The sequence below is a fragment of the Myripristis murdjan genome, chromosome 1 (assembly GCF_902150065.1).
Source record: "Myripristis murdjan chromosome 1, fMyrMur1.1, whole genome shotgun sequence".
Taxonomy (NCBI): Eukaryota; Metazoa; Chordata; class Actinopteri; order Holocentriformes; family Holocentridae; genus Myripristis; species Myripristis murdjan.
In genome coordinates this window covers 19,173,670-19,189,055 of record NC_043980.1, presented here as the reverse complement: position 1 = coordinate 19,189,055, position 15,386 = coordinate 19,173,670, and the positions used below count along the sequence as shown (strand labels likewise).

General features: G+C 39.8%; 2 protein-coding genes across 2 annotated transcripts; one reads left to right on the top strand and one right to left on the bottom strand.

The window, feature by feature from the left end:
* Nucleotides 1–225: 225 nt before the first annotated feature.
* Nucleotides 226–2,968, bottom strand: aptx (aprataxin). The gene is made up of 7 exons (XM_030051711.1): nt 2,809–2,968; nt 2,623–2,669; nt 2,097–2,375; nt 1,879–1,938; nt 1,515–1,741; nt 1,160–1,263; nt 226–1,053 (listed from the first exon to the last, which is right to left on the bottom strand). The coding sequence occupies exons 1-7, from the start codon at nt 2,936–2,938 to the stop codon at nt 899–901; spliced, it is 1,002 nt and encodes a 333-aa protein (XP_029907571.1). The 5' UTR covers nt 2,939–2,968; the 3' UTR covers nt 226–898.
* Nucleotides 2,969–3,019: 51 nt separating this feature from the next.
* dnaja1 (DnaJ heat shock protein family (Hsp40) member A1) lies at nt 3,020–13,981 on the top strand. The gene is made up of 9 exons (XM_030051699.1): nt 3,020–3,154; nt 5,029–5,180; nt 5,390–5,579; nt 5,879–5,983; nt 6,266–6,493; nt 6,680–6,794; nt 8,708–8,823; nt 9,709–9,809; nt 9,937–13,981. Exons 2-9 carry the CDS (start codon nt 5,049–5,051, stop codon nt 10,168–10,170), a joined length of 1,221 nt encoding a protein of 406 aa, XP_029907559.1. The 5' UTR covers nt 3,020–3,154; nt 5,029–5,048; the 3' UTR covers nt 10,171–13,981.
* Nucleotides 13,982–15,386: the final 1,405 nt, after the last annotated feature.

Genomic DNA, 15,386 nt, shown 5'->3' with positions numbered 1-15,386 from the left:
TTAATTACTGTTTTGGCCTAGAGCATATCGCTTTGAATTGTTTACAGCAACTTTACAGTGTGCCTGAACATTTGATACATTTTTAACATAACTAGTGTATCAAATATCTAAAAACTGGTCTGCAATTTCTAACTGAGATTTGCACTGAATTTATCAAATGTACTGATTTCTTCCAATCCCCCAAAAAGAAGACAAAAAAGAAAGAGAAAAAAGAAGACTCAGAAGTGTTTTGCTGTAATTTTAAATGAAAACTTTTTTACTCAATTCAACACAAACTATTCAAACATGTTTGCAAAATAAGAAAGAATGTACTCTCAGCTCTACTTCGTTGTGACATATGACATAAAACAGTCAGCAGTCAACATATTGATGGTGATCTGTCGCTCCAATATACTGACAAATAATTGGTTCAAAATGCAACTGATGTTGAAGATAGCTCAAACCTTTGACATTGTGTTAACATAAAAAATACTGAAACACTGTAAAACTGCAAATCCTGGCTATACACACTATAGCTAGAATTTATTTTTTTTTTTATTTTCAAATCTGCTGCGCACATTCATGACCCCTAAAGGAAGAGCCCTACTGTTTTTGGCAACCCTGTGACGTTTCCTCTAGCTTCATCAGCAGGCCAGACTTTTAGTTTGTGAATAGAATAACCCAATAGTTTTTATTCAACTCTTTTAAAACTGTCTGACTCAAAAGACATCATTGAGATTTCAGGTCAATTTGGGGCTAAAACTTGCTGTCGTTCACTGGCAGTATGTCCAATAACAAATGCTTTATGTTCAACAGTAGAAAACAGATATTAATGGACAACAGCACTGCCCAGCACACTACTGTTTTATACTGAACACGTGAACGTTTGAGGTATTGCGTTTCGTTTGTGGTCACATTCTTAGCTGGGAAAGTGTGATTTCAGGTGTTCCTTTAGACTTGGGATGGTGGCGAGCTCTTTGTGGCACACATGGCAGCGGAGAGGCAGTTTCAACAGCTCATTGGTCCCTTCTTTGACTGCGACCTTTCCACTTTTTTCAAGCATCTGAATGACATCTGTGAACCAGAAACACAACAAAAATAAAATAAAACAATGTACTGTGTTACAGCCACTTTACAAAACCCAAAACAAAACTAAAAAAATTCAAAGGTGTGGCCTCACCATGAGACTCTATGAAATAGTCAGTTGTGAATGAATTCCAGTGCTTCTTGTTCTTTAAACAAACGGAGTCAAAGTCTTGGCTGATCACATGGAGGTGCACGTGGCTGTCAAAAAAAAAAAGAAAGAATAAATAGTTGTTGGGTTTTTTCCTGTGTGTGTTTGCACTGAACGTGGGCTGAGCATTCTACTTAGTGTTTTACTTTTTAAGGGTCTCACCCAAGCATCATCTCTGGAAAATATGGTTTATTTTTTATTCACACCTGGTTCACTTCATGTTTGAACCAGCGTTACATGGAGTAGGGAAACAGCATTTTGAGTTTACTATAATTACACCACGCAAACAAATAACCTTTACCTCATACTGGGGATGGCATGGTAGCCTGTGCGAAACTGCAGCGTGCTAGCATCTGGGCACTGCTGAATCATTTGCTCAGCAACCTGCTGCATGTGCCTCAACAGGTCGCAGTGATCCCCACGCAGCGCCTTGAGACTGGGAATGGATTCCCAAGGGAGGACCAGCCAGTGGTAGCGAGCCTTTGGGTATTTATCTTTGATTACGACTACTCTTTCATCCTTGTAGACCTAAAAACAATGAAAATACTCATATTTAAAATTCATAATCAGAGTTGGTGAGAAACCATGCAGACAAACAGCTATGTTGTGGACTAGAAAATACTCATGAACAAGCATCCAAATAATTGTGTATTACAGTAACTAACCTGCATCTTGGGGTCTTGCATTGAAGTCTTCAGGCCTTGACTCCAATGTCCAACTGTTTCCTACGGCAACATTGAAAGCAACTTTATTTGTTTGGATAATGCATTAGCTCTACAGTCACACTATGCAGGTAAAACACCCAAAATATGTAGCTACATACACACATACACACACCACACACTTTCTTCACAGTTCTCCCTGAATTTCTAGTTAAGCTTACTTTCGTTGACATGGAGTCTTCATGGCTGACTGAAGAGGAGACCTTTTCCTCCTGTCTGGCTACTTTCACACTTGGAGCATCTCTATGGACCCGTCTGTCCCCTGGAACAGACTCACGTGGCCTCTTGGTGCCCACATGGTCCCCAGTTAGGTCCTCTTTAAACTCTACAGTGTATGGGTAGAGCTGATTGACAATGTGGAGCTGCTGTCCAGGCTTCATTTTCACCTCGTTGCCTTTGCCCACCACCACAAAGTCTACACAGCTGGGGTTCAAACCCAGCTATGAAATACAGAGGGGAAAATGAGATACAGGATAGTGAAATAACTGGGGATACACCTATCCTAGAGTCAATTTCAGCATGCACAAAACTTGAATATGTGTTAGAGAGGATCTTCATAACAGGCGAAATCATTGGTAAGGTCAGCTTGGAGGGAATGAAGGCTGACAGATTACAATAAGTGACACTGTCTTATTATTATAGCACTCACAGGCAAACTTTGTCTTCTGTCTACTTCATGCTCCTTACCTGTTTAACTTTGACATAGCCTTTGTTGCATTCTGCTTTCAACTCAACTAGTAGAGAAGGAGAACCATGTCCACACGTTAGCTTCTGTAACCAGTTATCTGTGTTTAAAGTATGATTACTTATCACTAATATAGCTAACCTGATGGGCAGCCTAAATATCGAACAGAGTTGAATCGTCACTTTTACCTTGCTGGCGCGAGCATTTTTTGTCTTTAATAGTCGTTTCCGGACCTCGACCCAAGACCACGCTTTGGAGGTGTGGGAGCCGGATGGGTTTATGAGTCCCGTCCTTGCTGATAAGCCAACAAACAGGCATTTTATCATCCTAATTATCCGGCAAAATCGCAGAAACTTGTGCCAGTACACGTTTGTTTTGTTGACGCTTGTCGCATTGAACTGACGTCAGCGCCGGATTAGACACGGGCCAATTGCTGCCGAGCCGTTTGGAAGCTTCTGGAAGAAGGTCGGTGTGGATGTAGCCTCGTCTTTAATGTGAACTTGTTAATATTCAAAAAGTCTCGTCCTCAAACAGGTAGGCTACCTTGAAATTAAATGCACATCCTCTCTATGTGGCGGTGTTACACAGTTTGACTAAAAAAAAACAAAAAACAAACCTGGGGCCGCTAGCAAAGTTGGCTACCTGTAGCTAGCTAGGCAACGATGCTAGCCTGTTATCAGTAATGTGCTAATGCTGGCTGGCTAACGTTAGCTAGCTCATCCGTGTTAGTGTCAGTAACCTTGTGTATTACACCGTTGAAACTTTACTATACAGAAACTACAGCAGGTATAGATGCTGTGTTTGTCTTTAATCGTACAGCTGAAAGTGAGTAAGCAGCTAATGTGAGCACTGCTCGTCTGATTAAAAGTGAAACTGTCGCGCCCAGCCCCAGTCCTCCAAGTTACTGAGGGCTGACTTCAGGACCAAATGTGGCCCTGAATTATAGAGGAAAATATGCATGAAGGGTACTTTGAGGCAGAGCATATGATAGTGTCTCATAATTTTATAGGTGCTGTGTATTAATGTTATTGTTAGAACATATTAATTACAGTGGGATGTTTCTTTATCACATGGTGATACGGTTCTTCAGTGCCTGTATCGCTTTCATGTTATGTTGGATTTTCTGTAATATACCATAGATGTTATCTGCTGGAAAACCTGTTCACGTCAGGATTTTAGTGGTAGTTACAAGGATGTTATGTGGGGTTTTATGTCGTGTGTAATGAGTGAACTGTAAATACGTTTTAAGACCGGGCGAAAAGATGCACGCCATCCTACCAGATACAGTTACAAATAAAATCATGGGATTTTGTTTTTAGTTGCACGAAACATGTCTGTCACCACAAGCAGCGAACGGGTGTGAATCCAAGATTATAACAGAAATGGAAAATTTTGGTAGTAATGCTGATAAGCCTGTTGCATGTGTGGTTGATTTTTAAATTCATACATAATTATTTTAAAGATGGGCGGTCCATAAGTTCAACGTGAGCTGGTCCAAGTCAGATGTGTCAAACTCAGTCACTAAAGGCGGCATATCCAGGGCCAAACGGCCTAAATTTATTGAACACTGTTGACCCCAATTGGTCATTGTTTTAATCAAAATAAGTGCTGTTTAAAAGTAATGATAAAAGTAATCATTCATTAAGTGTGAACTTAACGTTTTCCCCCAATAATGTCTCATTATAAAACAGAAAATCTAAAACCAAACTGATTAGAGTGGAAAATGACATGAAAAGGGTCCTGTGCATCGTTCTTTTTATCTGGCAAAACTTATTGTACCTGAAAGCCTACCCTGAAGCCTTTCATATTACAAATAGTTTAATCACATGGAATCATAAATAACCAGATAAATGATAGTTTGCTGAAGAGAAATCTACAGTCATATATGTTTTTACTCGTACATCATTGGCATGCAGATCCAGCTAGAAATAAAACTAATATTTTCATGTTAAACCACATACCAGAACATGCCCAAGTATTTCATAAGTCAAACATTAATATTCAGGCAGGTTGCCCTGTGATTAAAAAAAATGCCTCGGCCCCACATACAGTATGAGACAGATAAATTTATCCTCATTGCAAGGGAACACGTGGTCTGTGAAAGTGCCGCTCATTGATTCAGTGGGTGATTCAAAAATGTTGTCAGTGAACAATCACGGTGCAAATTCATGATAGCACCGCCAAACTGTCATATCATCAGCCTGTCTTTGAAGCCAGAAGAATCTAGAAGCAAGGTGATAAACAGAAAAATTACACTAGACTGCTAAGGCCCACATTTTCATTTTCCATAATATGGCAGTTAAGGCAGTTGAGTTTTTCAGTAGAGATTAATTGAAACTTGGGAAATATTACATGTCAGCATTTATCCCTGTCAAATGTTTGATTGAATTGTATTCTGTTTTCCTCAGGTTAGTGTTCCAAGGTAATCATGGTCAAAGAAACAGGCTTTTACGACATGTTGGGTGTGAAGCCTAACGCAACACCAGATGAGCTGAAAAAGGCCTATCGCAAACTAGCGTTGAAGTACCACCCTGACAAAAATCCTACAGAAGGAGAGAAGGTAACTCATTGTTTCTCAGTACTTCAAACCTTCACTTAAATTTTTGCTTTTTTGACTTGAGGCTTACAGAGGCAGTGTAAGAGGAATATGTTTAGAGAAAAGTAACTAAATATACTTGTAATAGTTTTTGCAGAGAGGGGAAAAGCTCTTGAGCAGCTACAGCTTGCAACAGTGTTTTGCTCAAATATCTTTGCTTCTTTTATTTGTAGTTCAAGCAGATCTCTCAGGCATATGAGATATTGTCAGATCCCAAGAAGAGAGAGGTGTACGACCGTGGAGGTGAGAAGGCTATAAAGGAAGGAGGTAATAGTGGCAGCAGCAGCAGCAGCTTTTCATCTCCCATGGACATCTTTGACATGTTTTTTGGAGGAGGTGGACGGATGCACAGAGAAAGAAGAGGTACAGTAATAGGATTATGGAAATATCACCTAATCCAAATTATGTTATTTATTTACAACTCAATGAATATACTGTATATATAAATATTGTTTTTCAGACTTATAAAGATTTAAGTAATGCGTATCATCAGTTTTTCTTACTGTGTGTGTGTGTGTGTGTGTTCCAGTACAATAAGAGAGGAAGAACATCAAGTAAAACAAAATGTGATCAATTTCTAGCCTTTTCCCTAGCAAAACTATTTCCAAAAGGTGATGTGTCATAAAATCTTAGGCGTGTCCCATTGTTTTGTCCAACCCCAGGGAAGAATGTTGTTCATCAGCTCACAGTGTCCTTGGAAGATCTTTATAATGGAACAACAAGAAAACTTGCTGTCCAGAAGAATGCTATTTGTGAGCGGTGTGAAGGTATGTCCTTTTCTGTAGCAAGTGAGTTACTGTTGCATGCAAAACATTTCCCCAGTCAGTGTTTGTGTCTGGATTTGATTGGCTAATCCAGGCAGGCTTTTCAGTGTGAGCAGACCCATGCAGGGAAGTGAAAAGGTCCTTTGTCCAGTTACAAACAGCATCAGTTTTACAAATGGTCACCCAGTTCACCGCAGTTTATACCTTTTGAAATTTTCTGAAGCTAAAACGAAAAAGCAGCTTTCAGCTTCGCGATGCAGAGCCCTGATCGTTTTTCCTCATTAGGTCGTGGGGGACGGAAAGGAGCTGTGGAGATGTGTATGTCGTGTCATGGGACAGGCATGCAGGTCCGCTTGCACCAGCTAGCACCAGGTATGGTCCACCAAGTGTCCACCGTGTGCCACAGCTGCCAGGGCCAAGGACGGCGCATCAGCCACAAGGACCGCTGCAAAGCATGCGGTGGTCGCAAGATCCTGCGGCAGAAAAAGATCTTGGAGGTCCACATTGACAAGGGTGAGAGCACAGGGAATGCCAATCTTATTGTATCTGTGACAGCTAGAATATCAAACTGACCACTGGGCTAGATAGATAGATAGATAGATAGATAGATATACTTTATTGATCCCAACCAGGGAAATTCTGGACACTGCAGCCCCTCATAAGTAGAAAACATTTGACGGATTTAATTAAATGGTGCAGGAATGAAGGATGGCCAGAAGATTGTTTTCCATGGTGAAGGAGACCAGGAGCCCGGACTTGAACCAGGTGATATCATTATTGTCCTGGACCAGCGCGAGCATCCACAGTTCACCAGGTAACAGATCCACTGTCATTCACTGGGCTCTTATTCCTCCCTCTGCACACGAATATTACGTACTGTGTCACTTTGTGCCTGTGGCCTGTTCCTGCATTCTTGTGCGAGACAGCATTAGTTTACAGAAGTAGGAAAGCAAGATACTGGATTTTTTTTTTTTTGCTTATGTACAATATTTTCCAACTCTTTTGGCCAGGTACCGATCCTGATAATGAGATATTCACATGTTTTTTACCCGTCTTATTGCAGAGAACATCAGATCTCTCTTGCAGTGGAATTAACATTTTATATCTACTCCTATTGTGAAGGCCCACTGGCAGATGCAGACATAAAATACAATGCTTTTCAAAATGTGCACATTCATTGGGCAAAATAAGAAAACTACTTCAACTTTTAACTTATTTTATCCTGTGTCCGTCTGAATACCAATGTGCATTGCTGTCTGAGTGGAAGTGAGGTTGTTGTTTTTATGTCTTGAATGAGCTACTGGATATTTGAATTTCCCTTCGGGGATGAATAAAGTTTTATCTATCTATCTATCTATCTATCTATCTATCTTAGGTTATGTAAACATGCCATATTTGTTACTGTGTTGTTATAACAGTTTCTTTCAAACAAAACTTTAAGATTCACCCTACTCAAACATGCCTGGATGATGCTCTCTCTGAGACAGTCCTGTCAAAAGTCCTAACCAGGGCAAATTTAACCTGTTTTACATATCGGCATGTCATATCGGCAGAAAGTCAGGCTGATGCTGATATTTCATCTTAAAGCCAATATTGGCCTATGCCGATGACATGCCAGTGTTATTGTGCATCCCTATTACAAATCTAATGTTGAACAGGGAAATGTGACAAAAATTTACATTGCTCTCATGTTAACTTTCTAGTGTTGGGTTTGTAAGCATCACCAGTAACTTAGAAGTATCTACTTACTGCTTACAGACACTGTTATTAGTAGTTATGCCAGTTTGGAGTAAACTGAATAATTTTACGTTTCACTTTTGTTTTCAGTCTTTTTTTTTTTCTTTCTTCTTTTTTCATTTTTTTTTTTTTAGTCCATTCAATACGTGGATTGTACATTAGGGCATGTGTGTGTGTATGTGTGTGTGTGTGTGTGTGTATGTGTGTGTGTGTGTGTGTGTGTGTGTGTGTGTGTGTGTGTGTGTGTGTGTGTGTGTCACAGCAATGCAAAATCCTAAGCTGTGATTTCTTTACTTCACCATAGCATAAAATATCTGTAATATACCTTTTGGTCTTGGGTGTTGTTGGTCATTTCTAAATTCGGTGATTACTTTGCCGGGTGCTGAGATTGTTGGCTTTTAGAATCTCGCTGTTTGGTGCTTTGTTTTGAAACAAAAAAATGCATTTTCAGCTGTTCAGCAGTGGAGGATAGTGCAGCAAGTGAGTCACCAATGTCACAAGAAATTTCATATTCAAAGGCTAAAATTCCTGGTTTACAAAAGACCCCCATTCCCCTGACATAAAAATGACAAAGCTCAAATATTATGACAGCATTTTGCATTGTTGCGTGTTACCGCTGCAGTAGAGCTTTTTATCAAGACTCAACATTAATTAGCCAGTTCACTTGTTTGATAACTGTGACATTTGTTGTGTGGACCATCATAACACCTGAGGGATGTGCCTGAGCTTTGTGTAGGAGACTGTTTTGCTCATGTTGCAGTTCCTACTTGTCAGTCGAAACCGATGGAGATTACTCAATGTCCCTAGGGCTTTGCAGCCTGTTTGACATTGAACTTTGTTAAACTTAACTGGCTGTGTAAAGTTTTTGCTGGGTTCTGCAAGGAAGTAAATCTTCCCCTCTAGGTAGTCTTTGCTACTTTGTGCTGTATCCGATTGCCACCCAATAAAATGACTCTGCTTTATTTTCACCCATTGTTTTCTTGTCAACAGGCAAGGGCAGGACTTGATCATGACCATGGAGTTACAACTGGTTGAGGCCTTGTGTGGTTTCCAAAAACCCGTTCAGACACTGGATAACAGAACCCTCCTCATCACCTCCCATCCAGGTAAACCAAATCTTCTCTTAATTGCACAACTGCCTCTGAAGTATCAGATGTTCAGCTGATGATCAGACAACCTGCCCGTCAATGCCCTGACGTTTTCTTGGGCACTTACTTTTTCAGCAACTTCAGTCTACTGAAATAAAACATAACTATTTTAGGCCAACACCATTTTCATAATACTATAATATATCTTTTCCTAAAAGTTTGTGTGACTCCTAAATAACTGATCAGCCTTTCTGCCCTGGGCAACAAACATTGCAGGAGCTTTGCTTTTTCTTACCAGTAATTGTTACAAGGCCTGTTTACGCTCACATATAACAAGAGATACACTGACAGTACACTAGTCAAAGATCATTTCAAGGTCATGGCTCTTGTTTCACCATACAGCAGTTCACCCATTAAAATAGTAGTCATAATCTCTCTTTTAGGCCTGCAGCATATCAAAGTAACTTAGCAAGTGTGCTCTGTCTGTGCAAAAGATATTAAATGATTAGTGGCAGCAAAAATAATTCTGAACCTGGCTGAATCACTAGAATTACCAATGAATTTATCAGAATAATGATACAATATGCACTGAATATACTGAGGCTATGATTAACATTAGTTGACTTGTCTTGACAGCTCCCTTTAACAGTGTCAGTTAGTATTTATAGTTTATATATATATCACTAACCAGTCGATACAAGTGACAACTCCATGATGCTGAAAATAATCTAAGTTCAGTAAGCAAACAAATAATCAAATGAAGTGATGAAGTAAATCAAATCAATTTTGTGCTCTCAACAAAATTTGAGGTGGTGACAGCACTACTTCTTCTGCATTCCTCATGGATAAATATGGTGAATACCTGCTAATTTCATGATGGGGGGTGACCCTTGTATGCTTCAGGAGATTTGATCAAGCCTGGAGACAAGAAGTGTGTCCTGAATGAAGGGATGCCCATGCACCGTAGGCCGTTTGAGAAGGGACGCCTTATTATTCATTTTTCGGTATGAAATTGTCCTTGTCTTTACACATACACCTCACGCAATAACCAAAAAGTTCGGCTAATGTAGGCATGCCAATGCCCAGCTGTCCCACTGTCACAGTGATGTTGTTTATGGTTGTTTGTACCAGGTGGTGTTCCCACAGGCCAACTTCCTCCCCAAGCACAAGCTAAAAGAGCTGGAGCACTACCTCCCAGTAAAGATGGAGGCCGAGCAGCCAGAGAGTATGGACGATGACCTCTACATTTATGCTGACCTGGAGGACTGTGACTTTGAGAACAGAAAAAGACACAGCCATCACCACTACTACATGGAAGAAGACGACTATGCCACTGCCGGAGGTGTCCAGTGCCAGACCTCTTGAACCCAAACATGGCCTGTTCCTCATTCCCATCCTTAAGCCCAATTCCACATCTAAAGAAAAGCACCTTTTTTCAATTCTGTGCACTTTTTATTTTGTTACTTATCTTAAAATCGTAACTGTTAACGTGTTGAAGTGTTCTTTTCAAGCTTAATATTAAAACTGTGACCCAAGGCCCTCCTGATTATTTTTAGTACTTTTGTTATGCCCTTTGGTGGATTGAAACAATCCTGTTGAAGTTGTAGGACTAGACAAGCTCTGGATCCAGGTGCATGGGACTCCTTATCATCGCTTGGACCATATTCAACTTTTTTTTTTCTCAAATTACATCACCTATCAACTGGCTGAAGAACTCTGCTTCAAAGACAAGGGCTTATCATGGTGCTCAAAGGAAGGAAAAACTTTTTGCCTGATTTTTTTTCTTTGCCTAATCAAAGACTGCCTGTTTTAGACACTAAAAACTGATGCCAATATAAAAATAGCCTTTTTTTTTATAGTGTTACCAAATCAGCTGGTGTGAACCACATGCTAATCATAGATGAGGATGACTGATGCAATTCTTTGTGATGCCCCTATCTTCTGCTGGTGGTGTTGATGTGTATTGAGCTACAATAATGAAACTATTGTACCCTTTCAGGGCTATTTCAAAACAATCTGGAATATGTGACAAGACATACAAATACTGCATTATAATAGTAATGATTTACACAGCAACAGTATTGATGTTCAAGCCGATTCTTTGTCTATTAGTTCAATCAGGGAAAGCACACAGGGTGATGCACAAAAGACATATTCAAATATTAGGCAAAATCTAAGATATTGACCCCCCTCCTAGAAAAATGTATATGGGATAAAAGCCTGTAAATTAATGCAACTCCAAAGTCCCCCTTCGGCAGAGCCATAGGTGGGGCCTGGACAGTGGTGGTGGAGGGGCAAAGTGGCAAACACTGAAATGACAGTAGGGATTATCAGGTAGGAATTTTAGATTAACCAGACAAGCAAGATCACTGGCTGACAGACATCCCAGGCAGATTACCTGGAGTGTTCCTGGATGAAAAAACTGAGCCACCTGATGTGCAAACAGACTGGAAATGAAAGGGATTGTCTTCCCGCGTCAACTTCAGCTGAGAGCTTCATTTCAAAGTAACGTTTCAGTTTAGTGTAACATGTTGGCTTTTGAGCTTCCATCATGTTTCTGTGGTGATGTCACACATTTGCTTTTGTTTTGGAAATGTTACACATTTTAATGCATGTACAGTCCTCTGATACGAGCCAAATATGTTTGGAGGTGTGGCCTAGTAATCAGTAACAACTCACTTTTTTGAAGCAGTTTACAGATGTACTGCCTTTGTTAGCAAATGGTCCCCAACCCTCTCTCTTACATTTGTAAGACATGCGCCTTGCTCACCAATCATTGCCCTGTCTTGCTTAGTTGATTTCCAAACTGTGTGAAAAGGAGCGGCTAATGTCAGTTTTTTGTTAAAGGTTGACTGTTGATGAGCCACGTTTTTCTTTTTTTGGGTTCCAAGTGGCAAAGTTGTCTTTTTTTAGCATTTTTTCTTTTGTTTCTTTATCTTTCATTTGATGTGCCCTTAAACTTTCTGGATCTCAGTAACCATAAGAGCTACAGTGCCCTAACTTGGCAGATAATCTCACCCACTACTTATAAATTACCGATGGGCCTTTGATTTTTGAACCATAAGTCTCAGAAACAAAATTCCTGGATCATTTCGGTCCAGATGAATCTATCCATATAAAAATAATGTGTGCTGGAAAGACATTTTGCTTTTTTGTATTTTGTCCAAGACAGTTTTTTCACCACTAAATTTTGAGCAATCGGCATTAAATTAGATATAACATATAGATATGTACAAATAGATAAAATCTGGTCCAAGCCCAAAAAAAAAGTGCTCTCTTGGATTTGTGATATGTGATACAGCTTCCACCAAATTTGCATTTAAAAATTTGAAGGCGAGGCTAATTTTCCAAAACTTGCCATTACTCACGTTAAGATATTGATCTGAAATGTGAGACACTTATTCAAGAGCTTTGCATTTCACCACTAGGTGCCACAAAAAATGTGAAAATGTTTATGCTGCATTAACGGCATAATGGTTTCATATGAAATTTGATTCACGGCAGCTGTTCATTCCTCATTCAGTGCATAAAATTTGGTCATTGGTTAAAGTGGGTGTGGACTTTAACTGCAGTTCTTATTTTTCGAAGATTTCACATCCCAAATTTCAAAAACTTTTAAAATTACATCATAGGTCCTAGAGAGCTGATTTATTTATTTATTTTTTTTTTTTTTTTTTTTTGTAGCACTCCCATTGAAATGTAGGACAATTTGCTACACTACAACCTCGGGTCAATTCAGAAGTCCATCGCTCAGCATTTTCCAAAATATGCAAAATCTGATTCATTCAAATGCTACCAAAATTGACACAGACATTCTTCAGATACTAGATAACACGTTTCAAATGGTGTTAAGATGCCCAGCAATGCGTCCGAAGTGACATTCAGTGTCTTAATGTAATCAGTACTTGTATGCGCATTGTCTGCTGTAGCTACAATCGAAAATGTCGGGAAAAGAATAACAACAGCTGCTCATGGTGTAATTTTTCTTTGGGTATGTGCTGGATGTTAAATGATTCCTCTGATTATGCCAAACAGGTTTGCCAATACACGCCATGCCAAATGCTTCAGTTTTGTCTGAAACAATTTATGCTGCCTATCCTTCAAATTTTTTTCCCTGTTTTCTTGAAGCTGCATAAAAGTACTTGTTCCAATATTTGACAATTTGTACTATTTTGCTATAATTGGCTTAGAATTTTTTGGGTGGGGCCTTATTCACCAAAAATTGCATTTTAGTTTTACCTTTATATATTCAAATTTAGTACAAGTGTATGCATGTAATCTGAGGGACCATGTCAAATTTGGTGGAAATTAACCCATAGGTGGCGCTGATAACTTCAGATGGACTTTGAGTGCCATTGTATTTGTAGTCCAATCATCTTTTTAAGTACATATAATACTCCACTTTCAAAGTGATAATTATGGCATAGTGATCAAGCAGAAAAAAGCCCATTGTTAAAAAATGAATTGTTTATGTTATAAAATATGTGGTAGATATATGTCATTCATTTCCATTCTATTTATAACTTGGCCTTCATGTACATACTAGTTTAAACCAATGCGTAAGGATTTCATGAAACATTGTATGTGGTGTTAATGTGATTTTCTCAACCATTTTGGGAACCTTTACTGCTGAGTGAATCGAAAACTGCCAGAAATAACCTTTAAATTTCTCTCTCTGGTGTGTTTTGGAAGTTCCATCTGCAATTTAAATAAGACGAATTTTAAGCAAAGTAACAATTAAGCCCTATCTTCTATTTCTGAATTTTTACTGACATGTCAACAAGGTATGAAAAACATGTCATTTGTTGTAGGCCTAATCTGTAAATGCCAAGAGGAGGTGGGGTTGGGCTTGAAATCTGTACACCTGATACCTCATTGAAGTGTCTGCCTGTTCTTAAGCCTTATCCATACCATAACTTGAGAAAAGCTTGTTTCACCGATTACTTAATTTTGGACATTTCTGCAAGTGTATTCACAGTGAGCTTCATCAGATTCAATTCAGAATTGTTCTTGTAAGCAGATGCACATTTATCAGGACTTCTGATGGTGTCAGGGGAACTCGGTGTTAATGAAAAAAATACTGGTGTTATAAAGAGTCTTAATTTGACTGTGTGTGAGGACCAATTACTTGTTCATGCTCATAATTTATAATTAAACTAAGTCCTGTTTGATGCCCTTTTAGCATTGTGGTGTTGTTTTGTGGCTGTGACATTTCTTGTAAACACTGTACATTTCATATTAGTGTGTGGTGACCATGAAATTATAGGCTTTGGAACAATGATAAATAGTGTGACACTGAGAAAACTTGGCAGAAAGACAGCATTCGCTTCTGCCAGCTAACTAGATTATGCAACCTTTTATCACGATTCCTTTGATGTTGATTTCAGAACACACACACACACACACACACACACACATATATATATATATATATATATATATATATATATACACTATATTACCAAAAGTATTCGCTCACCTGCCTTTACTCATACTATGAACTGAAGTGCCATCCCATTCCTAACCCATAGAGTTCAATATGATGTCGGTCCACCTTTTGCAGCTATTACAGCTTCAACTCTTCTGGGAAGACTGTCCACAAGGTTGAGGAGAGTGTTTATAGGAATTTTTGACCATTCTTCCAAAAGCGCATTGGTGAGGTCACACACTGATGTTGGTCGAGAAGGCCTGGCTCTCAGTCTCTGCTCTAATTCATCCCAAAGGTGTTCTATCGGGTTCAGGTCAGGACTCTGTGCAGGCCAGTCAAGTTCATCCACACCAGACTCTGTCATCCATGTCTTTATGGACCTTGCTTTGTGCACTGGTGCACAGTCATGTTGGAAGAGGAAGGGGCCCGCTCCAAACTGTTCCCACAAGGTTGGGAGCATGGAATTGTCCAAAATGTTTTGGTATCCTGAAGCATTCAAAGTTCCTTTCACTGGAACTAAGGGGCCAAGCCCAGCTCCTGAAAAACAACCCCACACCATAATTCCTCCTCCACCAAATTTCACAGTCGGCACAATGCAGTCTGAAATGTACCGTTCTCCTGGCAACCTCCAAACCCAGACTCGTCCATCAGATTGCCAGATGGAAAAGCGTGATTCATCACTCCAGAGAACGCGTCTCCACTGCTCTAGAGGCCAGTGGCGGCGCGCTTTACACCATTGCATCCGACGCTTTGCATTGCACTTGGTGATGTGTGGCTTGGCTGCAGCTGCTCGGCCATGGAAACCCATTCCATGAAGCTCTCTGCGTACTGTATTTGGGCTAATCTGAAGGTCACATGAAGTTTGTAGCTCTGTAGCAATTGACTGTGCAGAAAGTCGGCGACCTCTTTGCACTATGTGCTTCAGCATCCGCTGACCCCTCTCCGTCACTTTACGTGGCCTACCACTTCGTGGCTGAGTTGCTGTTGTTCCCAAACGCTTCCATTTTGTTATAATAGAGCTGACAGTTGACTGTGGAATATTTAGGAGCGAGGAAATTTCACGACTGGATTTGTTGCACAGGTGGCATCCTATGACAGTTCCACGCTGGAATTCACTGAGCTCCTGAGAGCGGCCCATTCTTTCACAAATGTC